General features: G+C 49.1%; 2 protein-coding genes, 1 non-coding gene and 1 pseudogene across 5 annotated transcripts; 3 read left to right on the top strand and 1 right to left on the bottom strand.

Annotated features, from left to right (window-relative positions):
* Positions 1–19: 19 nt before the first annotated feature.
* Positions 20–7,087, top strand: MZT2B (mitotic spindle organizing protein 2B). Of its 2 annotated transcripts, XM_045535047.1 has the most exons (4): positions 20–522; positions 648–796; positions 1,611–1,790; positions 6,824–7,087. In XM_045535047.1, exons 1-4 carry the CDS (start codon positions 359–361, stop codon positions 6,979–6,981), a joined length of 651 nt encoding a protein of 216 aa, XP_045391003.1. In that variant the 5' UTR covers positions 20–358; the 3' UTR covers positions 6,982–7,087. The 2 variants fall into 2 exon arrangements, with proteins under 2 accessions (XP_045391003.1, XP_045391002.1); XM_045535046.1 differs by lacking the exon at positions 1,611–1,790 and having other exon boundaries at positions 45–522.
* A 770-nt stretch (positions 7,088–7,857) lies between these two features.
* On the bottom strand, positions 7,858–22,974 carry LOC123626156 (tubulin alpha-3 chain). 2 transcript variants are annotated; one of them, XM_045535045.1, is made up of 5 exons: positions 22,930–22,974; positions 12,569–12,791; positions 11,528–11,676; positions 10,548–11,228; positions 7,864–8,244 (listed from the first exon to the last, which is right to left on the bottom strand). In XM_045535045.1, the coding sequence occupies exons 1-5, from the start codon at positions 22,930–22,932 to the stop codon at positions 7,948–7,950; spliced, it is 1,353 nt and encodes a 450-aa protein (XP_045391001.1). In that variant the 5' UTR covers positions 22,933–22,974; the 3' UTR covers positions 7,864–7,947. The 2 variants fall into 2 exon arrangements, with proteins under 2 accessions (XP_045391000.1, XP_045391001.1); XM_045535044.1 differs by lacking the exon at positions 22,930–22,974 and having other exon boundaries at positions 7,858–8,244; positions 12,569–12,924.
* On the top strand, positions 17,722–18,561 carry LOC123626179 (annotated as a pseudogene).
* A 2,104-nt stretch (positions 22,975–25,078) lies between the features above and the next one.
* LOC123626326 lies at positions 25,079–25,139 on the top strand. Its single transcript, XR_006730811.1, has one exon. It is a non-coding gene; the product is annotated as a small nucleolar RNA SNORD48 (small nucleolar RNA).
* The last annotated feature ends 605 nt before the right edge of the window (positions 25,140–25,744 follow it).

The following is a 25,744-nucleotide window of genomic DNA, read 5'->3' as shown; positions in this document are numbered from 1 at the left end:
AAAGTGGAAGCTGTTGCCTTGGGCGCTCGATGAGTGCCCCCTAGTGGGGAAACGGCGCGGAACACAGCAGCATTGCGGTGAGCGCCTGTCTTCGGCGACCATTTATGGAGCGCCCGGTGTGTGCCTGGCACTGCGCTGGGTGCTGCTCCCTAAGCGAGCACGACCAGTGCAGCCCATGGGGGAACTCCTGACCGCCGAGGAGCCGGCCTCTGTCCGCCACGGCGACCGCGACGCCCAGCACGCCGCCCAGCGCACGGTGGGCGCTCATTAAACGTCAGGGGGTCGGATGACGGCGTAGACACGGCGCCGGGACCCACTGGGGGCGCTGTGGGAGCGCTCGGCGGGGCGGGGCGCGCTGATGGCGGCAGCGGGCACCGGGTCTGGGTCGGGGGCGCCCCCGGGGCTGGAGGCGACCCGGCAGAAGCTCGCGCTGCGGCGCAAGAAGGTGCTGAGCGCCGAGGAGATGGAGCTGTACGAACTGGCGCAGGCGGCGGGCGGCGCCATCGACCCCGACGTGTTCAAGTGAGCGGGCGCGGGTGGGGGCGTCGCGCTCGTCGGGTCTGTAAGAGCCTCCAGCCCTTGTCGGGTCCTCAGGGAGGCCTGGTCCGCGGCGCGGAGGGCTCACTGCGCGCGTTTGTTCTCGCCAGGATCTTGGTGGACCTGCTCAAGCTGAACGTGGCCCCCCTTGCCGTGTTCCAGATGCTCAAATCCATGTGCGCCGGGCAGAGGCTGGCGAGCGAGCCCCAGGACCCTGCGGCCGTTTCTCTGCCCGCGGCGAGCGTGTCTGAGACCCGAGGTCAGAGCTGGGCCGGGCGCTGCCTGCCCGGGGGCGCGGCGGGCGGGCGGGAGGAAGGCAGGGGCCGCGCAGCGCGGCTTGACCCCCAGTGGCCAGGCCTGTCTGCCCTTTCCTGGGACCAGCGGGGCCCATCCAGGGGCTCCAGTCCCTGGCGTCATTGCTACCCTTGGGAATGCACGTCCAGCTCAAGTGGACGCAGAGTGGGTGCCCAGAGTGGTCCACGCAGGCTCTGCCTCAGCCTCTGCTGCCTCTTCAGTCATGTCCTCGTTCCACAAACACGGGAATAAAGACGGCTTTGGTTCCTGTCCTGTGGCACTACAGCCTCCAGGGCCTCCTGCCACCCCCTCCCATTTACCCCAGGTCCTGCCAGCGGCCTGGCCATCTTCCCTCTCAGGATCGTAGGATGATGAGCGTGGCGGCTCCTGGCTGGCCTGGAACGTTCGGAACTCCTGCCAGGGTGCAAAGGCCTGAAGGGCTTCCCCACTGTCGAGTGGAGTGTCCTCACTATGTCACTGTGGAGCCTGGGGTTCCTGCTCCAGCTCATCCTCCCTGCGTGTTGCTTCTGCTCTGGGTGGCTATTGGAAACCCTCTGAAATGCAGCACAGCCTCCTAGGCAAATGGCGGCAGGTCTAGGCGGGCTCCCTGCCTGGATGTGTGAGGACACTGGCACAGGCATCCTGGGGGTGGGGGGTCAGGGGGCAGTGCCAGGGCCCTGGGTGCCCACATCCCCCACCCCGAACAGCCCAGCCACCAGCGCTCCGGTCTCCTCACCCTCGCTCTGTCTGCTCTGTTTGTGTCTCTCTCTGACCTCCAGAGGCCTCCTTTCTCTCTGCCAGGGGCAGCAGCCCCCCTGCAAGGCCCTCCCTTTCCTCGGGCCCACGGCCTGCGGCCTCTCCGGTTCTGCTCCAGGGCCCAGCTGCCGCGCACTCGCCTCTCTCTCCAGGGCCCCCCGGTTCCCTCCGCTTCTCTTGCTGCCTGTTCTCTCCTTTCGCAGGTGGCGTTTATTGGCTTATCTCTGGGGGTTGGTGCTCTTTCTTGTTTCCATGGAAACTGCAGTGTCCCCAGGAGGCCTGAGCAGCTGAGCTGCAAGGGCAGGACCGTGCAGGCCGTCACTGCCATGGGGCTTGGAGACAGGGCACAGGTTCTGGCTCGGGTTATCAGAGACACAGTACTGCATCATTTCTAGAATGTGCAGTTGGGATGGGCCCACCACCCCTGCACCCCAGAGGCTGACTCTGTGAGTGAGATGTGCACCCTGGAAAGTGCCCTGAGCCCAGGAGGAGGACAGCAGGCGAAGGGCAGCGTGGTGTGCCGTGGTGAGCCCAGCCTCAGTGTGGGGAACACCTCAGCCTCTTAGAAGCTGTCCCCCTCTTGGACGGGAAGTCGGAGGCTAAAACAGATGCTCACGTCTCCTCCGAGGCTCCTCAGCAGCACCATGTGAATGACCTGTGCATGTCCCATAAGCCACACTGGGAAACAGGCCCCTTTCCTGCCTCATTCCTGAGATGGGGGTCCTTTCTAGGCATCGCCAGTTGAGGTGAGGCAGGGGGCCCAGGGTTGCCTTGGTTGCCCCCTCGTCCACATCTGTCCCCGTGTCGCCCGTCTCCCTGCTCCAGGTGCCCCCTGGAGCTCAGGCCTGGGGAGGGGGTGGGGAAGGGCTGAGGGGCAAGTCAAGGTGGGGGTGGGTAGACCACAGGCGAGTGAGGAAGTGAGCGGTGAGTTTCCAGAGGGAGGGAGAAACTGGGAACAAGGTCCTCATCACTCAAGGGGACATTGCCACCCACTCACTCAGTGGCTGTGGGTGCTGGGCAAGTTTTCAACACTGAGGGCACAGTGGGGACGAGAGTTGGGCATGCTTGCTCTGGTGACAGAGGTGTCCAGGCGAAGGACAGTGATAGAGATGGCAGGAGGTGGTCGGAGCCCCAGGAGCAGCAAGGGCTAAACATGGAAGGTGGGGGTGAGTGGAGGGGGGCGCCGCAGCCCTGCCAGCTGGGGGTGGGAGGCGGGGGCAGAGGTGCCCAGTATGTGCTGTGCAGGTGCTGGTTGGCCTGGGGTGGGAAGCGGGAGAGAGAGGAGGGCACGGTCCCGGGGTGTGGGGGGCTCAGCAGTGGAAGCATGGGCATGGGGGTGGTGGGAGAATCAGGGGGCACCACTGAGTGAGCAGGGGCTCCAAGGGAGGCGAGGAGGAAGCCCCCAGCACAAGGACAGGAGTGGCCTGGAGTGCTGGGCCCCTCAGGGTCATTTGCTCCTCAAGGGCTCAGCCCTCGAGGCATGGCCCAGGCCCCTGTCCTGCTAGGCCGGGCGGCAGAAGGCCAGGACTCAAGGCAGAGACCACCAGACGAGACGCAGAGAAGTCTCTCAGGCCCAATGTCACAGCCTCTGACCACACAGACCTTGCAGCTGCCCCGCTAATGGCAGGATATGCAGTAGAGAAAACGAGGGGGCTGTCGGAGTGACCCAGCTGGGGGGTGGGTTGCCCCAGATTTCCCACACACTCGGGTGTGCAGTTGCCCCAGGCCACGGGCCAGCCCCACTCACGGGCCTGCCTGTGTGAGCTGCAGCAGGAGCAGCCAGGTCATCTGGGTTCCTGTCCCCCAGCCTTCCAGGTGGCCCTCGGGGACTACCACCAGCAGCCTCACTCATGCCCAGCAGAGAAGGGGACACAAAAGACCCAGAAGCACAGAGGGGTGATGGTTGTCATGGTGAGGGGCTGGCGTCATTGAGGGACAATTAAATTCAGCTGAGCATGCTCTGTTTCAGTTTCGAGAAACTATATGTTTTATCGTAAAAAGATGTGCTCCAGAACGTGTAAGATGTCCTTTGGTGTGTGGAAGGCGTGAGTCTCACGTGAGCTGTACTGCCTGATGGGGGAACCACGAGCCACCCATGACTGGTGTAGCCACGACACACTGCGTGTGCAAGTACACAGCAGATGGCAAAGAATTGGTACAAAAGTAAATGCAGCATCTGTTGTTTGAGTTAATGTCCATTTTCTTTTTTATTTAAAGGAACAATAGCTTATAATTCTTTTACTTTTTAACGTAACTATTAAAAAATTTAAAATTAGATGTGTGGGCTGGGCACGGTTACTCACACCTATAATCCCAGCACTTTGGGAGGCCGAGGTAGGAGAATTGCTTGAGGCCCAGAGTTCAAGACCAGCCTGAGCACCATAGTGAGACCAAGTCTCTACAAAAAAAATATAAAAATTAGCCCTGCATGGTGGCGCGAGCCTGTAGCCCCAGCCACTTGGGAGGCTGAGATGGGAGGATCACTTGAGCTCAGGACTTCAATGATGCAGTGAGGTATGGTCATACCACTGCACTCCAGCCTGGGTGACAGAGCAAGACCCTGTCTCTTTTTTAAAAAAAAAAATAGCTACACGGTTCACGTGTTATTCCTGTCGGACAGAGTGGCTACAGCACACCACTGTAAGCTTTTCCCTGCAGTCCCGGCTCGGGGCTATGGTGTCTGCACACGTGTGCACGTCCGGGGAGGGGTCGCCAGGCACATCCCCGGGGAGAAACACCTTCCCAGGAAGTGTAGGCTGGGCTGAGTTAAAAGTGTACATGTGCCCATCCATGTTTCATGTCTGTCGTGGTTGCTAGGTCTGTTTGTGTTCTGGAAACACTGATTAGGACCGTACTGTATGAGTGGCCAGAGAGGGCAGCAGTCCTGGCTGGTAACAACTCAGGCCACCAGACCCTGCCAGCTGTCCTCGGGGAGAGCTGAGCACTTTGCCTGGGAGCCAAGTTGGTTCCCACTAGGAGGGTTTGTGTGCTGTGGAGGTTTTGGGGCAGCCTGCTCTGCTGCCACCAGCCATCATGACGTTGAAGAGTTGACACGGTGACTTCCCTCGTGTGCTCCTGGAGCAGGGCTGTTTTGGTTCCTTCCCTCTCTTAGTTCTCTCACCTCTCCTCTTTGTCCTGCCTTTGTTCTTTTCCTTCTTAACACGAACACCCGCTGGTCCATGTTGCTGCAAGGTGATGTTCCCACTGTGAAAGGAAAAAGGCCACCCTGGGGACCACCAGGAAGGGACAAATGCTCATCCCCCCAGCTCTGCCCAGCAGTTGACAGGGGCTGTGGGTTGGGCTCACGTAGGCCACACCAAGGGTAAATGGCAGACCGGGTCCCACCCCAGTCTGGCCCACTCCCCAGCTTCAGGGACTCCCTGAATCACAGGAGGCCGACGGTCTGCTGTATTCAGGATGTTGCTTCACTGAGGCTCACAAAACGCTGAGTGGCCACTCGCTGGTTTCAGGGGTCACAGTAGCGTTGATCTAGAAGCGCGTGAGGCAGGCCGCTGGAACAGTCTGAGGGCGTTGTCTGTCTTTGGCACTTAGAGGGCCCTCCAGGGGCAGGGCCTGGGCACATCAGTTGCCCCTGCCCTCCCACCCCAACCACAGTCACTCTTGGTTCAGCCCCCAGGCCAGCCGACCCAGCGACCCCACCCAAGGGAGCAGCTGAGCAGAGCTGGTCCTGCAGCCCCGCGCCTCTGGGCACCTCTCCCCGCACACGGTGCAGAGGCCTGAGCAGGGTTCCCTGTTTACACCCCACCAACCACAAGAGCACATGACTCCTAAAGTGTTCCAGGATGGCTTTCTTAATGTCTTCTGTGGCTCACGGTTACAGTGGTGTCATGTTCCGGGGGTTTGGCAGCCCTGTCAGATTTAAAGATGAGCATTATGTGCTCTTTCTACTTCCCTCTCATCCTTCTTGAGTTTCCAGGAGGGACATGGTCATTGCACTGAAGGGACAGTGGAGAGGAAGCTCAGGTGTGCAGCAGAGCTGAGGGGACCCGACTCAGAGTCCGGCCCACAGCTGAGGCCCCTCTGCCGCTTGCTGGGGTGAGGCAGGTGTGAGTTACCTGAGTTTCCCAAGCCACGTTTCTGCAGCCTCAGGAAACGCCCCCCACCAAGAGTGCGTGGTCACCTGACCCCAGCTTGGGTTCAAGCCTGCAGGGAAGACCTGCAGCGGGCCAGGTCACAGGGCGTTGACATACTCTTTCTTGTTCAGAACAAGAAAAGTGGTGGGGACCTAGGGGACCCACACTGGGGGGTCAAGTAGGGGACCCATGCGCTGGTTAGAGCCCACAGGGCAGACCCTGCCAGGTTGGAGCAGAAAAGAGCCCTGGCTAAGGCAGTCCACAGGGGAGGGACTGTGATTCCACAGGCAAGCCTGCTCCCCAGGCACAATATTGTCCCCCGTGGGGTCCTCTACACACTCTCACTGTTGGCTGTCAACACCCTGAGCCCCGGGGAAGGCACTTCTTTAAAATAAAGCTCTGGCCCAAGTGTGTTTGCAGATCTTTCTGGGTATCTTCATTAAAAAGTGTAAAGTAAGCAAATTATAAATCAAGGAAAATCTGAACGGGTGGTTTTCACCGAGTGTGACCATCTAGCGGGCAGAAGGAAAGTCTCAGGTGCCCAGGGCTCAGCGGGAACGCAATCGTGAAATCCAGTAGCTAAACCCAGGAGCAAGAGGCTTCACCACCGTGTGTGCAGAATGCTCTGGTAGGTAGGAAAAAACGTGAGAAAGCTTCCAAAATCAAAATCAGAAGCCTGACTTAAGTACTTAGCAACTGCTGTGCTTCCTCTCAGTCCGGTCAGGGCAGCCTGGAGGGAGGATCCAGTGTGATTGTGCTCGGAGAGTATGGGGCCGTGAGCCCCTCCTCTGCTGGCATGGGGCTGGGGGCTCACCATGTACTTTGTCCAGGCCACGTGTGACCAACCAGGCTCCCCTTCCCTAAATGGACTCATAGCGTGTGTGCTTTCGAAACATTGCCAAGTGTTCCTTGCATGGCTTCCTCCCTGGAACACATCCTAGCCGGCCCTGCACACTGCCAAGGTGTTTTCTGGGATGAGCTGTCTTCTGAGCCTCAAGACTTGGGGCTGACGTAGGGTCTCCAGCTGAAATGGCTTTGACAGAAACACAGATGTAAATGCTGCTCAGGGAACCCGAGTACAGCAGGTGTGCTGTGGTCACGGAGCTGGCCACTCCTAACGACTGTGCTCTGTGTCTTCTCAGGGAGAAACAAAGGCAGCGCCACGCTCAGTGGAGTGCCAGGCCTGGCAGAACGCAGCGGTCGGGAAGGACCCAGCCAGAGGGCGCCCCGCCAGCCCAGTGCCACCAGGCTGCCCAAGGGGGGCGGGCCTGGCAAGAGCCCCACCCGGAACAGCTCCTAGGACTGGCAGAGACTTGGCGCACACAGGCCTGCTGAGGGCTCCCCTTCCTCCCAGCAACGGCTACATGTTGTTTCCTTCAGTTGGTAATAAACCTTTCTGAAAAGCGGAGGGTCCAGATCACATGTTCTGTATCACTTTCTGAATATATTAAGGCACAAAGACTCCGAATGAGTTCCTTGTGCTGGTCCTGGTTGTGCTACAGGTGATCTCACCGAGGGACTTAAACTTGATTCAACTTCCTGGACCTGATTTTTGAGTCTGAGAGAAAATATATGTAGTGACAGGTCTTTTATAAACAGTCATCAACACACTGCACTTGCAAAAGGTGCGGCCAAGTCCGCTGATGGTGCTAGGGGCCGCAGTGGCTGTGTGTGCTCAGGGGGACGCTGCCGTCCAGGTTACCCTGGCGCAGTGAGGTCAGGATGGGCGTGTTGTGACCTGGGTGGGTCATGAATGCCACAGAGAGTTCTGTAACAGTCTTTGCCCCCCAAAACATCCTGACAGTACACATATGACCCATAGCTTTAGGGATTTCCTGGACAATCCCCATCCACAGACCCCTGAGTTCAACACCGCGGTTCTGGGCTCTTACACTTTAGCCAGCATGTCCCAGCAACACAGAAGCCCAGCAGTGGCAAATTCAATGGAAAACCCTGACTCAGCTTTCCCAGAATTTGATAAATCTTTATACCTTGAAACCTTGGCTTTGAAATACCAAGTATTTCCTCCCGGTAAAGTCACTTCTGCAGTGGCTCCTTAAATACATCCAGCAGCACCACACCCCAGCCCCACTCCAGCAACGCGGGCTGTCCACGAGGGCTCTGGGACCCCATCCACTCCCATAGGCAGAACCAAGTAGCACGACACAGAGGTTTTGGTTTTACACAGAAACTTTAATTGTAAACAATTTGAAAGCAGCCATGCTGAGGGGTGGCAGGAGAGATGGGCGCGTGCCCATGTGCCCCCTCAGTATTCTTCCCCTTCCTCAGCCTCGGCTTCCACGGAATCCACGCCCACCTCTTCGTAATCCTTCTCCAGAGCCGCCAGGTCCTCGCGGGCCTCCGAGAACTCCCCCTCCTCCATGCCTTCTCCCACGTACCAGTGCACAAAGGCCCGCTTGGCATACATGAGATCGAACTTGTGGTCCAGGCGGGCCCAGGCCTCGGCGATGGCGGTGGTGTTGCTCAGCATGCACACGGCCCGCTGCACCTTGGCCAGGTCTCCCCCTGGGACCACAGTGGGGGGCTGGTAGTTAATGCCCACCTATGGGAAAAGGGGAACAAAGCATTCGATGAAGCTTATATCAAACCCAGAGATAGTGGTACTTTATCTCAAACAGAACACATGCTGCAGGTGCCCTCTGGTGACCAGAGAGAAGCTCAGTTCACCCCACAAAAGGTCAGTGAGCCCTTCTCTGTGCCAGGCAGGGTGCTGGGACAGCAGTGATGGGTCAAGGAAAGAGCAGGGAAAGAGGAGCCTTGGAGACAGCCCCCCCGGCTCCATCCCAAGCTACCTGGAAAGCTGTGTCCTAGCAACTGTGACATATGATAGCTGCCCAGTTGAAGGGACTCTGTCTTCCCTCTGAAAATGTACATGGCCTTGTCTTCGCTGTAGATTATTTACTCCATAGGCTTTAACAAAATAGGGATGAATTTCTAAAGCCGGAACTTCTTCCACCCAGATAGATTCAGGGTATACAACTGAATCTATGTGCCCCTTTCTTGGCTGGTAGAATTTAGTGTGGAAAATGTAGGGTAAATGTGGAAATGTAGAAATTTTAAGGGTGTTTTGGTGATTCATGTGAATAGTGTAGATATTTTAACTTGGGCATTATTATCAACTGACTGGTGTCACTAAGTCCCCCTTCATTCTATAGATGTATAGAAATTAAATCAAATTTAAATGTCCTATGGTGTGTTTGATTTAAAGAAAAGCTATCATGAATCTTTTTGTGACAAGAATGGCAACGTCTTTATTTCTCTGGTATCACAGGGAAGATTTGCCCACGATGGCTGACCCGCCGAGCAAGCCACTGTGGGCAAATGCAGAAGTCACAGATCAACCGTCAAAGGTCATGTGAATGCTGCCACCACAGCAGCAGAGGTGATCAATGTGCCTGCTCACCTGGGGTGGAGGTGACATTCCAAGGTAAGGACCAAAGGGGAGGCATTCCAAGTGTCAGACCCGGGAATAACATGACCTGAGGTTGGCAGCAGTGTACAGGGCCAGCCGGAGCAGGCATCAGCAACCCTGTTTGCAAAGGGCAAGACAGTGCAAATTCTAGGCTTTACAGGCCACCTGGTCTCTGTCACAACTACTCACCTCTGCTGTTGCAGAACGCTATGTAAATGAAGGGGAGTGGCTGTGCTGAGATGGAACCTTGTATACAAAATTAGGTGGCTGTTCCAACAACCATGCTAACCCCTGAACAAGAGGAAGCGCCCCCAGAGTAGGAAATCCTGGTCATTCTAAGAACCTACTGCAGTGCTCCCACCAGGAGCAGTGAGGGTCTGGGCATGAGAAGCAAAGCACAAGGGCATGCAGACTCAGGACAGAAAGAACTGACAGGATTGAGTAATCGACTGCCGGAAAAGCTAAAAAGTGACAGTAAGGTTTCTATCGTGTGTCACTGGAAGACTGGTACATATTTTGGGTTTTAGGCAAAACCAGGCCAGAATTCCTAAGATTACCAAGAGGGAAATAAAGATGTTGCCATTCTTGTCACAAAAAGATTCATGATAGCTTTTCTTTAAATCAAACACTCCATAGGACATTTAAATTTGATTTAATTTCTACACATCTATAGAATGAAGGGGGACTTAGTGACAGCAGACAGTTGATAATAATGCCCAAGCTGGCCGGGTGCGGTGGCTCACGCCTGTAATCCTAGCACTCTGGGAGGCCAAGGCGGGTGGATCGTTTGAGCTCAGGAGTTCGAGACCAGCCTGAGCAAGAGTGAGACCCCATCTCTACTAAAAATAGAAAGAAATGATCTGACAGCGAAAAATATACATATAGAAAAAAATTAGCCGGACATGGTGGCACATTCCTGTAGTCCCAGCTACTCAGGAGGCTGAGGCAGTAGGATCGCTTAAGCCCAGGAGTTTGAGGTTGCTGTGAGCTTGATGCCACAGCATTCTAGCCCGGGCAACAGAGCAAGACTCTGTCTCCAAAAAAAAAAAAAAAATTCCCAAGTTAAAATATCTACACTATTCACATCAATCACCAAAATACCCTCAAAATAATTTCTACATTTCTACATTTCCCCTACATTTTCCACACTAAATTCTACCAGCCAAGAAAGGGGCCCAAAGGTCCTTCAGAAAATATCTTACTGTTAAAGAAAAAAAAAAAAAAAAAGCTCAAGACAGGTATAGAATCTGATGATTTAGTAAGGAAGTTCAAAAAAACAATACAAAATAAATTATCATTACGGCTCACTAATTTATGACCAAGAGCCCAGCCAACAAACAGAGGCAGTTTCCCCAAAGGGCGTGGGCCCACAGGGGCAGCATTATTCTGCTGCTGACTGACAGATACAAGGATTCGACATCATCCACTCCTACCTTAAATCCAGTCGGACACCAGTCCACAAACTGGATGGTGCGCTTGGTCTTGATGGTGGCGATGGCCGCATTGACATCTTTTGGGACCACGTCCCCCCTGTACAACATGCAGCAGGCCATGTACTTGCCATGGCGAGGGTCACACTTGACCATCTGATTGGCCGGCTCGAAGCAGGCGTTGGTGATCTCAGCCACGGACAGCTGCTCGTGGTAGGCCTTCTCCGCTGAGATGACGGGGGCGTAGGTGGCCAGGGGGAAGTGGATGCGGGGGTACGGCACCAGGTTGGTCTGGAATTCTGTCAAGTCCACGTTCAGGGCCCCATCGAATCGTAGGGAGGCAGTAATGGAGGACACGATCTGCCCAATCAGACGATTGAGGTTGGTGTACGTGGGACGCTCGATGTCCAGGTTGCGCCGACATATGTCATAGATTGCTTCGTTGTCCACCATGAAGGCACAGTCAGAATGTTCCAGGGTCGTGTGGGTGGTCAGGATGGAGTTGTAGGGCTCCACCACGGCCGTGGAAACCTGGGGGGCTGGGTAAATGGCAAATTCCAGCTTGGACTTCTTGCCGTAGTCCACCGACAGCCGCTCCATGAGCAGAGATGCGAACCCAGAGCCGGTGCCGCCCCCAAAGCTGTGGAAGATGAGGAAGCCCTGCAGGCCCGTGCACAGATCCGCCTGAGAGAAACCAGACAACGTCAGCCAATGCCTGTGGAGGCCACGCCACCAACCCCCAACAAGCCACAGTCACCTCTCTGCCTCTGCAAGTTGATACGGATTCAAATCGTCCACAGTGAACACGCATTACACTTGGAAGCCAAAAAGGCAGACGATAAAGAACTATGGATGCATCGCAACACACGCTTCACAGCTGGTCCAAGATTTGCCAGAACAACCTCCCCTTCCCAATCCAAGGCCTCCCCTCCCATCCAGGACAATATCTATAATGCATGAAGCCTTTTAGGTGCTCCTCTTACCAGTTTGCGGATCCGGTCCAGGACCAGGTCGACGATCTCCTTGCCGATGGTGTAATGGCCTCTGGCATAATTATTGGCTGCATCTTCCTTCCCGGTGATCAGCTGCTCCGGGTGGAAGAGCTGCCTGTAGGTCCCTGTGCGCACTTCATCTACAAATAGATCGAGTGTGCTCTGAGTCTTTAAGGTCTAGGGTACTCACCAAGATGGACACGTCCAGGGACTGTGCACCTCTACAGAGAACATGCTGTTCCTTGGAGGTCAACTGTGGGAGTGTCTCGTAGGAAATGTCTCCACGGGGTACACAAGCCACAAACCATAAAGAGAAATTGATGGCTCTAGGAAGGTGAAGTTAGCTTATGGCACAAATGCCGGCAGGACCAGTTCCCAGCGAAGGGAAATAAGCTCTCACACCCCCGTGCAGGTAATTCTACACGTACATATTTCTTTCCTACCCATAGCTACATCAAAGAGTGTAATTTAAAAATCCCTCACAAACTGGGCAGTCACCAGGTCAGAGTGACTTCTGCAGGATAGTCCTATCAGGGCACCCTATGTGGCCTGGGTCTCACAGGCTTTCAAGTGGCATTCTGTCATCTGGGAGGCCACTGAAAGGTGGTCTTCTCCTTGCAACCTACCTCAGGCTTCTAATCTAGAGGAACCAAATGAATGTTCTGTAGTTACCTTTTTATGTCTGAGATGCAGGTCAAGACTCCCATGCACTCGCATGAGAGTGTGCACAGCATCAAGGAAGGAACCAGTGGCCACGCACCCTGCAGGTGGGGTCCACTGCAGCCACCCGACCAGGCCTGGGCATCCAGAGTGACTCTCTCCAGACTGCTGGCAAAGCAGCTTTTCCTTGCATGTCGGGTTTTCCTCAATTAGAAGCCTGGGTCTCACAGACACACGAACCTTTCAGTTTCTCTCCTAACACCGTGGGCATATGCTTGTCCATCCTGCCCTTTCCACAGAGGGACTCAAAGGAGCCCATGTGGGGCTTTATCCTGCCCCAGGAAAGCTGCCGTCCAGTGCTCGAGCACCTACCGACCACGGTGGGCTCCAGGTCCACAAACACTGCTCTGGGCACATGCTTGCCAGCCCCAGTCTCGCTGAAGAACGTGTTGAAGGAGTCATCCCCGCCACCGATGGTTTTGTCACTTGGCATTTGACCATCAGGCTGAATTCCATGTTCAAGGCAGTACAGTTCCCAGCAGGCATTGCCAATCTGGACACCCGCCTGCCCCACGTGGATGGAGATACACTCGCGCTGGGAACCAGAACATAAACGTGAACTCATTCATCTTAGAGTCAACTGAAATTATATAAAATGCAAATAAGACCTGATGTCATACCTTAACATTTGTAAAATATTTTGGTTTCTAAAGGTCTTCTCAGATATAATGTACCATGAGCTTCCATAATCATTTTATATCTGAATACCTCCCTATCCACATGGATATAGACACACTTGAACTAAAAATAGAAATACAGCCATTTTAAACTCATCTTTCAAGCAATTCATAATGCTTATTTATTTTTTTCTTTTTTTTACTCTCTTAAGACAGCATGAAACTAATGTTTACAATGAGTGTAAAATAAGCAGTCAAGCAATTTTGGTTCTATCCATGATCAAATTTACTATCCTGCTGTAGTCCTAGCTACTCAGGAGGCTGAGGTAAGAGGATCACTTGAGTCCAGAAGTTCAAGACCAACCTGGGCAACATGGCGAGACCAGTCTCATATTTAACAACAACAACAAAAAAATGCTGGACATGGTGGCTCATGCATGAAATCCCAGCACTTTGGGAGGCCAAGGCGGGGTGCTCACTTGAGGCCAAGAGTTTGAGACCAGCCTGGGCAACATAGCAAGACCCCAGTTCTAGAAAAATTTTAAAAATTAGCCAGGCATGGCAGCACATGCCTATAGTCCTAGCTACTCAGGAGACTAAGGCAGGAAGATCACTTGAGCCCAGGAGTTCAAGGTTACAGTAAGCTATGGTCACGCCATGACATTCCAGCCTAGGCAACAGAGCAAGACATTGTCTCTAAAAATAATCAAATTAAATAAATAAATAATAAAAATTTTTAAAAAGAGCATTCAATGGAGTCCTCAGTCACCGGGCCAAATAAGGCCTAAACTAAAGGCTGTTCTGAATCCACATAAGCTTAAGAGCAAGCATCAAAACCACCAAACTATTTCCTGCCCTAATAATTACATCCCAGAAAAAAATTCCAAAAATAGTTAAACGAATACCAAAAAAACAAACCTAGCACCCAGTAATGTAAAATTCATAATGTCTGGTATCCAATGTAAATTTACCAGGTATTAAAAAGAAAGAAAGCCAAAAAATAAGACCATAACAAAGAGAAAAAAGTAATCAATAAAAACAGACTCAGAAATGACACCGATGATAGGATTAGGAGACAAAGACATTAAAATAAATATTATGGCCTGGCATAGTGCCTCATGCCTATAATCTCAGCACTCTGGGAAGCTGAAGATGGAGGATCACTTGAGCCCAGGAGTTCGAGACCAGTCTGAGAAACACAGTGAGACTCTGTCTCTACCAAAATATTAAAAATTAGCCAGGCACAGTGTCATATGCCCATAGAGTCCCAGCTACTTGAGAGGCTGAGGCAGGAGGATCTCTTGAGCCCAGAAGTTAGGGGCTGCAGCAAGCTATGATCGTGCCACTGCACTCCAGAGCCTGGGTGACAAAGCAAGACCCTGTCTCAAAAAATACATAAATACTATATACCCATATGTTTAGGAAGGCAGCGGAAAAATGAACATGATTTTATATGTGACATATTTGATATAAAAAAGACCTAAATCAAACTGCTAATGATTAAAAATTACATTGAGCCAAGTGCGGTGTAATCCTAGTCTGTAATCCTAGCACTTTGGGAGGCTGAGGCGGGAGGATCGCTTGAACTCAGGAGTTCGAGACCAGCCTGAGCAAGAGCGAGACTCCCATCTCTAAAAAATAAAAAAATAAAAAATAAATAAATAAAAATACATTGTCTGAAATGAAAAATATTATGGATGGGTTTAACAGCATATTACACATTGAAGAAGAAAAGATTTGAGAATGATGAAAAAATTCTCAAAATAGTGGTGATGGTTACATAACATGTGAATGTACTTAATGTCACTAACTTAAATACTTGAAAATGTTTAAAATGGTAAATTTTATGTTACATGTGTTTTACCACAATAATTTCTTTCAAAAAACAAAGGTAGGCCGGGCGCGGTGGCTCACGCCTGTAATCCTAGCTCTGGGAGGCCGAGGCGGGTGGATCGCTCGAGGTCAGGAGTTCGAGACCAGCCTGAGCAAGAGTGAGACCTCGTCTCTACTAAAAATAGAAAGAAATTATCTGGCCAACTAAAAATATATATACAAAAAAATTAGCCGGGCATGGTGGCTCATGCCTGTAGTCCCAGCTACTCGGGAGGCTGAGGCAGTAGGATCGCTTAAGCCCAGGAGTTTGAGGTTGCTGTGAGCTAGGCTGATGCCACGGCACTCACTCTAGCCCAGGTAACAAAGTGAGACTCTGTCTCAAAAAAAAAAAAAAAAAAAAAAAACAAAAAACAAAGGTAATAGCAATGAAACAGTTTTGATATGTGCAATAACATAGATGAATCTCAAAATTATTATAGTGGGTGACGGAATCCAAACAACAAAAGAACTCCATGTTTCTATTTATATAAAAGTCTGGAAAATACAGAAAAACAAATTAAGAATTATGGTTGGGGGGACAGAGGAAGGGTTTGCAAAGGGGCATGAGGAATCTTTTGGGGTGATGGACATGTTCATTATTGTGATTGTGATAATGGTTTCATGACTTATGAATGTGAATGTTAATACATGCTAAACTTTGTTGAATTACACTTTGAGTACTTTATTTTTATGTCAATTATACCTCAAAGTTATAGAAAAAAAGGCAAAGTAAAGACTTTGAAAAGCTGAAATAATTAATCATTAGTAGATCACTAGTATAAGCAATGTTAAACGAATTCCTGCATTCATGTAGATTAAAAATGAAACTAGCTGGAAAACTAAATTGCACAAAGGAATGAATAACATCAAAAATCACTAAATATGTGGGCAAATATAAACGACTTTTACCATATTTTAAAAATACAATTAGGCCGGGCACGGTGGCTCACGCCTGTAATCCTAGCACTCTGGGAAGCTGAAATGGGCGGATTGTTTGAGCTCAGGAGTTCGAGACCAGCCTGAGCAGGAGCGAGATCCCATCTCTACTAAAAAATAGAAACAAATTTTTAGTTGCCCATCTAATTTTTCCTATTTTTAGTAGAGAAGGGATCTCGCTCTTGCTCAGGCTGGTCTCAAACTCCCAACCACAAATGATCCTCCCACCTTGGCCTCCCAGAGTGCTAGGATTACAGGTGTGAACCACCACACCTGGCCAACAGCTTAATTCTTAAAGCAAAGAATTTTACCAGGGGAAAAAAGGGTCATTTCGTAATAATGATAAAGGGGTCAATCCATCAAGAATGCATAACAATCCTTAATGTTTTGCATTATTATATTTATAACTTCTAGATGCAGAATTTCAATGTAAAAACTGAAGGGAGACAAGAATGGAAAAACAAGCACCACATGTACTCACCGTTAAATTGGTATTAACTGATCAACACTTAAGTGCACATATAGTAATAACATTCATCAGGTGTTAGGCAGGGGGGAGGGGGAGGAGGGGATGGGTATATACACACGTAATGGGTGTGGTGTGCACCATCTGGGGGATGAACATGCTTGAAGCTCGGACTCGGGTGGGGCAAGGGCAATATACGTAACCTAAACATTTGTACCCCCATGATATGCTGAAATAAAAAAAAATAGAAATACAATGCTCTCATTAGTCCTTTAAATGAAAATAAAAATTCAGTTTTACTGGCTGGATAGTTTAATCATTACTTATATTTTTGTGTCTGTTTAAGCACAGAGTTCTGACACAACACCACTTAGTTTGGAAATATCAAATATTTCTGTTCCATATAGCCATTAGAAGAGGTTACTGGATTCAATAAATATTTCCAAAATTAAAAAAAAACTGAAGGGAGAAATAGACAATCCATAACCAATTAAAGATTTGAACACTCTTCTCTCAATAACTGATAGAACAAGTAGACAGAAATCAATAAAGATACAGCAAACAGATGCTGTTGACCATATTGATACAGCTGACATTTATAGACCACTCTGTCCAACAATAGCAGAATACACATTCTTCTCATGTACAGGGAACATTTACTAAAATAGACCATATTCTCAACTGACCAGAAGTCTCAATAAATTTCAAAGAATTCAAATAATACAAAGTATGTTTTGTGAATGTTAGATTTAAATTAGAAATCATTACCACAAAGAAATTTGGAAACTAATGAGGAAAATTAGAGTGTTTTAAAAAGAAAGAAAATGAAACCACTGCCAGATGCAGTGGCTCACGCCTGTAATCCTAGTGCTTTGGGACACAGAGGCAAGAGGAGTTCGAGACTAGCCTGGGCAACATAGTGAGACCCCATCTCTACAAAACATAAAACAATTTAGTTGGGTATGGTGTCACATGCCTGCAGTCCCAGCTACTCAGGAGGCTGAGGCAGGAGGATCACTCAAACCCAGGAGTCTGAGTCTGTAGTGAGCTATAATGATGCCACGGCACTCTAGCCCAGGCAATAGAGTGAGACCCTGTCCCCCCAAAAAAAGAAAAGAAAATGGAAAGACACCATACCAAAACTTGTGGCATGCAGCTTAAACAGGGCCTAGAGAAAAACTTCTAATATAAAACACATCACAAAAAGTTAAAAAGGTCTAAAATCAATGACCTTCTTTAAAAACTCTTCCAGAAAATATGAAAGACCACTTCCCAATTCATTCTATGAGGCCAGCAGCATTACCCTCATACCAAAAGACATACGAAAACTACAAACCAATAGCCCTCATGAACACAGACACAAAATTCTTTTTAAAATTTCAAAATCAGAGACACATTCGTTAGCTTACTGCTTTCTGCCATGGGTGCCACTGAGGAAGCATCATTACAGTCTCTCTTCCCACTGTCCTCGGGTCTTGTCTAAGCCAGAGTCTCCTAAAGAGCCCGACGGCTGCGGAAGCTCTTCATCGGACTCCACCTCAGCGACCGATGAGTCTGAGGGGCCATTCTGAGCAATGAGGAATGCTCAACACTGTGTGGTAATGACAGATCCAAACTCCAAGCACTCTGGGGGCTTTGGGTTTGTCACATATGCCACTGTGGAGGAGGTGGCTGCAGCAATGAATGCAAGGCCACACAAGGCAGATGGAAGAGTTGTGGAACCAAAGAGTGCTGTCTCCAGAGAAGATTCCCAAAGACCAGGTGCCCACTTAACTGTGAAAAAGATCTTTGTTGGTGGCATGAAAGAAGATACTGAAGAACATCACCTAGGAGACCACTTTGAACAGTATTGGAAAATTGAAGTGACTGAAATCATGATTGACCAAGGCAGTGACAAGACGAGGGGCTTTGCTTTTTTAATCTTTGATAATCACGATTCTATGGATAAGCTTGTCATTTAGAAATAGCATACAGCGAACGGCCACAACCGTGAAGTAAGGCGAGCCCTGTCTAAGCAAGAGATGGCTGGTGCTTCATCCAGCCAAAGAGGTCAAAGTAGTTCTGGTCACAGGGTGGTTTCAATGGGAATGACAACTTTGGTCATGGAGGAAACTTCAGTGGTTGTGATGACTTTGGTGGCAGCCGTGATGGTAGTAGATGTGGTGGTGGATATGGTGGCAGTGGGGATGGCTACAATGGATGCAGTAATGATGGAAGCAATTTTGAAGATGGTGGAAGCTACAATGATTTTGGCAATTATAACAATCAGTCTTCAAATTTTGGACCCATGAAAGGACAAAACTTTGGAGGCAGAAGCTCTGGCCCCTAGGGTGGTGGAGGCCAAACCACCAAACCAAGGTGGCTATGGTGGTTCTAGTAACAGCAGTAGCTATGGCAGTGGCAGAAGGTTTTAATTACACCCAGGGAACAAAGCCTTGCAGGAGAGGAGAGCCAGAGAAGTGACAGGGAAGCTACAGGTTACAACAGATCTGCGCACTCAGACAAGCACAGTGGTGGCGGGGCCTAGCTGCTACAAAGACATGCTTTAGACAATACTCGTATGTATGGGCAAAAAACTCGAGGACTGTATTTGTGACTAACTGTATCATAAGTTATTTTAGTTTCTGTTCTATGGAAAGTGTAAAGCATGCCAACAAAGGGTTTTAATGTAGATTTTTTTTTTCACCCATGCTGTTGATTGCTAAATGTAAGTCTGATCATGACACTGAATAAATGTGTCAGTTTTTTTGTTTGTGTGTTTATTTTTTAATGTGCTGTGTAAAGTTAGTCTACTCTGAAGCCATTTTGGCAAAATTCTCCAAAAGTGTGAAGATAGAATTCCTTCAAGGTGATGCCAGGTTCTATTTGAAATTCATTTACAACTGCCTGGGTGGAGAAGCCATTGTCTTCAGAAACCTTGGTATAGTTGATCTTAACAATTACTGCTGAACCTGAAGTTCACCATTAAAAGGGGCCACCAAAGGAAAATCATGGAGTTATTGGTTATAAAGATGATTGCTGGCATATCCTATGCAATATATCTAAATTGAATAACGATACCAGATGAAATTATAGATGGGAATGAAGCTTGTGTATTATCCATTATCATGTGTAATCAATAATGATTTAAATCTCTTGAAAAAAAATTCAAAATCAGTTGACCTATGCTTCCACCTTAAAAAACTAGAAAAAGGACAAATAAGGAACTAGTAAGGAGCAGGAATAAACTATTAAATAGAAAACAGAAAAAAAAAATTAGAGAAAATCAGTGAAACCAAAAGTTCTTTGAGCACAACACTGAAATTGAAAAACCCCTAGCCAAACTGATCCAGAAAAAAAAGACACAAATTACCAATACCATGAATGAGAAAGGATATCACTACTGATACTGAGATATTAAAAGAATAAAGAAATATTATGAACAACTCTGTGCCAATAAATTAGATAACAGATGAAATGGACAAATTTCTTGAACATGTTAACAAACCTTACTCAAGAAGAGATAACTGGTATAAAAATAAAATAGGCAGTCAAAATGGCCACGTCATGACCCAGATGAATTTAAGCAAGGATGTTATTTTCCCATCATATAATTATGATCACATTACAGTTCAGAAATCTCAAATGACTTTGGATTGTTTCTATTAATAATTTCCTAATCCAGCAATGTAACCTCCTAGCTCTTAGTCACAATGGTGTGGAAGCCCAGAAATTCTGCTTCTAGGCTGGTCTTTAGTAAGCTTAAGACAAGTGGCTAAATCACAGCTGACAGTCTAACTCTGATACCAACCAAACTGGAGTACTGAACCAGAAAAAATTACCCTTAGTTTTCAGCAGATGCTGCCCTAGGCAACAAATTCTCCAGGAGGTAATCAACTTTGTGATGAGGCTCTGGTATACATAAAGTGGGATTTTAAGCAATTTCTGCTGCTAGGATTGCCATTAAATGCATCTTGACACAAACCCTTCTAATGCAAAGGGAAATACCTGGAATGGCCCACATTTTCTCAGAGATCAGTGTAAATTCTTTTAGATTATATTTATACCAACTTCTTACAACTTCCCCCCATCAGAAAAGTTTCCTAATTAAGTTGATTCAACTACAGGAAGTACTATGAACTTTTGAAATCTCATGTATGCATTTCAACTTGCAAAGACCATATCATACCAACAATGTCTGAATAGCTCTGTTGGAAGTATTAATTAATCATTGTATTTTTCCTTTAAAGACAAAATCTTTGCTAAAAATAACAGCTCTTAAAAATGGTGAGATGCACGAATTTCTTCTAATCCTAAAGCTTCCTTTTATCTGTCAGGTAATAGAAGATGCCTTCTCTTTACACTTGAAATGATTAATGTCTTAAAAAAAAAAGCATTGAACACGGGCACAAAGAAATGTAAAGGTCATTGCAAAGCAAGAAGTGGGGAGGCACAGGAGGGTAAACACTTACCCATCAGGTACAATAAACACTATTCAGGTATGGGCACACTAAAAGCCCTGACTTAAGCATTATAAAAGGTATCTGTGTAACAAAAACAATTTTACCCCCCCTCTTTTTTTTTTTTTGGAGACAGGGTCGCGCACTCTGTTGCCCTGGCTAGAGTGCAGTGGCATCAACATAGCTCACTGCAACCTCCAACTTCTGGGCTCAAGCGATCCTCTTGCCTCCGCCTCCTGAGTAGCTCGAACTATAGACACATGCCACCACGCCCAGCTAATTTTTCTATTTTTTGTAGAGATGGGGGTCTCGATCATGCTCAGCTGGTCTCAGACTCCTGAGCTCAAGCGAGATCCTCCCACCTCAGCCTCCCAAGAGTGCTAGGATGCCAGGTGAGAGCCATCGCACCTGGCCCCCCCTTAATATTTTGAAATAAAAAAATATACATATATTATTTGCCAAAAAAAAAAGCATTGGAGCTGACATGATGGCTTGGGTCTGTAGTCACATCTCTTGGGAGGCTGAAGTGGGAGAGTCACCTGAGCCCAGGAGTTTGAGACTATACTGGGCAAGACCCTGTCTCTCAAAAAAAAAAAAATCAACCACCCATTTCATGCCTCAATTCTGAGAAGGGGGAGTTGAGAAAAAGAGAGAGAGAGAAGCCTCAAACCAACTTTTATGAAGGGAAAATGAAGAGATTAGCTTGAGTTATTATATATGTACTTTTTATAATGTTTGAAAGCTAGCAAACTTTGTAAACTTTAGTTTGAAGAGGAAATTGAGGCTAAGATGATTGGCCATCAGCCTCAGTTAACTGGGGACAAGTGAAACAAACTGGACCATGAAAAGTTCTCATGAAAGGTCTTTCTGGCCTCGATGTAAGACCTCTCATGGGCTGCGGGTTTTAGATGTGCACAATGACACAAGTGTTGGTTGGGTTTCACTGATGTGTAAACTGTTAATGAATTACTTCAACAATGACCTAGTATGTACCTATGAGCTGAGGATATTAAAATGAAACAATTAAAGGTAGAAGCCTGCCCTTCACTGGGAGGACAGGAATTCTCATTTACTGCTGATGGAAAGGAATCTGGCAGTATCTACAATATCATAGCCATCCCCTTCTAGCATCCCACATAACACCTACACCCATAAGAAATCGTGCGTGCACAGGTTACTCCTTGCACCTTTATGTGTAAAGACTGGAAGCCATCAAGTATCCTGCAATACAGCAGGGTGAATAACCTACTGTACAGCCATACCCTGGAGTACTACTACACAGCGGTAAACAATACAGATCTTTATACCGATATGGAGTAAGCTGCAGGACTTTGTTGTATGATGAAAAAAGAAGGTGCAAGAGTACATACTGGCTGGGCCTGGTGGCTCACACCTGTAATCCCAACTACGTGGGAGGCTGAGGTGGGAGGATCACTTGACACCAGGAGTTGGAGGCTGCAGTGAGTTACGACCGTGCCACTGCACTCCAGTCTGGGCAATACAGCAAGATCTTGTCTCATAAAAAATTAATTAAAATTAGAATTTAAAAAAGAGTGCAAAGTGTGCCATCTCTGGTGCAAGAAGGTGTGTAGGAGGCGTAAATATACCTATTCCATTTGCTTGGTTTTACTTCTAAAAAAATTTTGAAGTATTTGTATAAACAAACAAAGAATTGGCCGGGCACAGTGGCTCACACCTGTAATCCTAGCACTCTGGGAGGCTGAGGCGGAAGCAACCATTGAGGCCAGGAGTTCGAGACCATCCTGTGCAAGAACAAGACCCCATCTCCACAAAAATAGAAAAATTAGCCAGCCGTGGTGTCGCGCTCCTGTAGTTGGAGCCACTCAGGAGCTGAGGCAGGAGAATAGCTTGAGCCCAAGGGTTTGAGATTGCAGTGAGCCATAATGACACTACTGCACGCTAGCCTGGGCGACAGAGGGAGACACTGTCTCAAAACAAACAAAAGTCTTCGTAATGGAGAACGCAAGATTTTTCAGCATATACCATTTTCTATCATTCTATGTCAAGACCTGTAAGTACTGTCTATTTTTGTAAGTGCCCTCTAGAGGAGCTCACAGCATCGTAGAGACAAACCGGAGAGAGTTTAAGCGCAACGCCTGGTGTTGCGAAGGGCAGGAAGGTCGGGACGGGCTCCTCGTCACCGCCGGGCAGGCCGGGGCTACGGCGGGCGGCCTGCACCTGCGCCCGCCCCTGACCTGCACGCTCCGGCACGGGCCTGCCGGGCAAGTCCACGTGGCGCCGCTGCCCAAGGCCCGTCCCTCGCGTCCGCCAGGCCCCGGCCGCCCCTCCTAGGCTGCCCAGCCCCGCCGGCGCCCGGCTTACCATGACGGTCGCCCCGGGCTGCAGGCCGCCCTCACTTCCTCTCAGTCCAACACCAGCGCCCAACGGCCAGCCCACCACGCGGCATGCCACGTCCTGATTGGTTCACCGCCTGCGCGACTGCCATTGGCTCAGGTCCCTTCGGGGCGGGGCCTACGCCGGGGTCCCTATCACGATTGGCCATCTTCTTCCACCCGAGCGAAGTCGTCCTTCTGATTGGTCGTCACTTTGAGCGGGAAGTGGTGACCCCCTGCAGTGGCCGTATGGCTGCGGAAAGTCATGCTTTGCTAGCGCAATGCGGCAGGGCGGGGCTTGAGGGGTTGGCTGGTGGAGAGGGGCTGCGGAAGGGAGAAGGGTGCGCCGCTGCACTTTATACCTCCTGAGTACCGTAAGTTCTCCCGTAAAATGCAGCCTCATTACTGAGCTTTACAGGGACAAGGGCTGGTAACCATGAAAGGGCTTTGCAGACTTAAGCTCGTGCAAATACATGTAAGGACCACTCAGCAACCTTTTACTGGTGCTGATGGTGGTATCCCGTGCTGGTAAGCATTGTAAATCCCTGGGTAACCCCACTCTTGCATTATCATGTGATGTGCACTTTGTGATAAATTCCAGAAAAGAAGTGGCTGGGAAGCTTTAGCAAGGAAGGAGGGAGGGGTCCATTTGCCTCCCAAGAGACTTTGAGACTTCTGAGCAAGCAGGTGCTGAAGAAAGAATCTTGAGGAGTTTTCCAGGCCACAAAGAGGGGTGAGTGAGGTGGGCAGAACAGGCATGAGGACAGGGAGGACTTCAAACTGGAAGGTTTGTGGGGCACATGGACTGTGGCGGAGAATGTGACACTGGAGGTTCTGGGCAGGGCTGGTGTGAGCACAGTCAGACCAAGGAATCTGGCTTTCTGGGGTGGGCTGAAGCCCGCCAGCAACAGATGAAGATGGGATTGGCCGTTTAGGAATAGCATATGGCAGCAGTGTGAAGTGAGGGGGAGGATAGAAGGTAGGAGTTACTGCAGAAGGCCAAAGAAATCCCTACCCACCTTGGTGAAAGAACATACAGGATTTCCGAGGTTCCTGGAAAGGGGGCCGATGCACTCAATTTGTTAATGAACCCTCAATGGGGGTGCCCTCTGTTGCTCGCCACACAGAAAGCCAATTACTGAGACAATGAGGATTGTCAAGGAAGAAAGGAGATTTATCACGGACGCATGAACCAGGAGGTGGGAGGTATGGGGTGCCTCAAATCTGCCTCCCCTACCAATGGGGTCAGGGGTTTTTCTGGAGGTGAATGAATAATGCATGACAGTAGTGAGCATCATTACATGTTCTCGGGGAGTGCAGGGCACACAAGTGCAGTGAGAAATCTTGCTAGTGTATACATCACAAAAATGATGAATGAATCCCTCCCAGGGTGGAGATTTTAGTAGTTTAATGAGCTACGGGTTAATATTGGTCATTGGTCATTCTTTCAGCCTTGTGCTCTGGTGGGATGCAGGTAGTACGTTGTTCAGCAGGTCCTTTGGCATGATCCATGGTGAGGTGTCCCTTATCTTGTCTTCTCTGGTCAAACAGGTGGTGTAAGGCTTTGTAGTTATCTTGTGGCTGCAAGGAGGTTCCACTTCTGAAAAAAAAATAATAACTCAAAGGGGAATGCATCAGTACAACAGAAAGTTACGAAGTTCTGGTCAGCAAATCTTACTGGCCTGGAAACTTGAAACATAAGAGAACTATAAAAAGGCATTTTTGCTTATGGAGCCAGTTACAAATTCACTTATCCCTGCAAAATCTGTGCACCCCCCCATTTCTTTCTTTTCTTTTTTTTACAGTCTGGCTCTGTTGCCCAAGCTGCAGTGCAGTGGCATGATCATAGCTCACTGCAACCTTGAATTCCTAGGCTTAAGTGATCCTCCTGTCTCAGCCTCCCAAAGTACTGGGATTACAGGCATTGGCCACTGCGCCCAGCCCCCCTCCATTCTTGCTGCTGTGTTTACCCCAGTGGGTGGCTGCAAAACTCCATTCCCATCCTCAGAGTCCCAGATAGGCCTGAAAATTAAATCCACATAGAACAGATTAACAGGAGAAAAGCACCCAAATTTATTTAATTAAAATTGTATGCGGCACAGAAGCCCTCATAAGGGAATGAAAACCCAATCAATGGGGTTCATGATGACCCCAGGTGATTGAGTGTGTCGCTGATGCCAATCACCGCAGCGTCCTGACAGCCCCTCCCTCCCCGCCCCCAGAAGAAAAAACAAAAACAAAAGAAAACCCAATCAAGCAGCTAGAGTTGGTTACTTACATAGTGAATTGGACAAAGAATAGTAGGATATGAAGGAGCAGCTAAATTATGTGGGGAGGCTTTAAAGATAAAAGTTATTTTAACAAGGTCTGTACAGAATTCTCTCAACTTCTCACCCTTGGGGATAAAGATGTAGCATCTTTCACATAGGAACTTCATCTCCTGCTTTTAAGAAACAGCATGGGCCGGCGCAGTGGCTCACATTTGTAATCCTAGCACCCTGAGAGGCCGAAGGAGGGTAACTTGAGCTCAGGAGTTCAAGACCAGCCTGAGCAAGAGCGAGACCCTATCTCTACTAAAAAAAGTAAAAAATTAGCCGGGCACAGTGGTGCATGCCTGTGGTCCTAGCTACTGGGGAGGCTGAGGCAGGAGGATCACTTGAGCCCAGGAGTTTGAGGTTGCTGTGAGCTAGACTGACACCATGGCACTCTAGCCAGGGCAACAGAGTGAGACTCTGTCTCAAAAAGAAAAAAGAAATAGCATGAAGGCTAGAGTGGTCTTTCTGCACCTCCAATTTTTTCAACTG

The sequence above is a fragment of the Lemur catta genome, chromosome 21 (assembly GCF_020740605.2).
Source record: "Lemur catta isolate mLemCat1 chromosome 21, mLemCat1.pri, whole genome shotgun sequence".
NCBI classification, from domain to species: Eukaryota; Metazoa; Chordata; class Mammalia; order Primates; family Lemuridae; genus Lemur; species Lemur catta.
Note: the sequence above shows the minus strand (reverse complement) of the source record. Positions and strands in the feature narration are given on the sequence as shown.

Coding starts and splice junctions, on each gene's coding strand:
- MZT2B (XM_045535047.1), top strand. CDS start 359: ATGGCGGCAGCGGGCACCGGGTCTGGGTCGGGGGCGCCCCCGGGGCTG. Junction 523..647: donor ATCGACCCCGACGTGTTCAA/GTGAGCGGGCGC, acceptor TGTTCTCGCCAG/GATCTTGGTGGACCTGCTCA. Junction 797..1,610: donor GAGCGTGTCTGAGACCCGAG/GTCAGAGCTGGG, acceptor TCTGACCTCCAG/AGGCCTCCTTTCTCTCTGCC.
- LOC123626156 (XM_045535044.1), bottom strand. CDS start 12,821: ATGAGTTCACGTTTATGTTCTGGTTCCCAGCGCGAGTGTATCTCCATC. Junction 11,677..12,568: donor CCTGGAGCCCACCGTGGTCG/GTAGGTGCTCGA, acceptor ATCTATTTGTAG/ATGAAGTGCGCACAGGGACC. Junction 11,229..11,527: donor TGGACCGGATCCGCAAACTG/GTAAGAGGAGCA, acceptor GGTTTCTCTCAG/GCGGATCTGTGCACGGGCCT.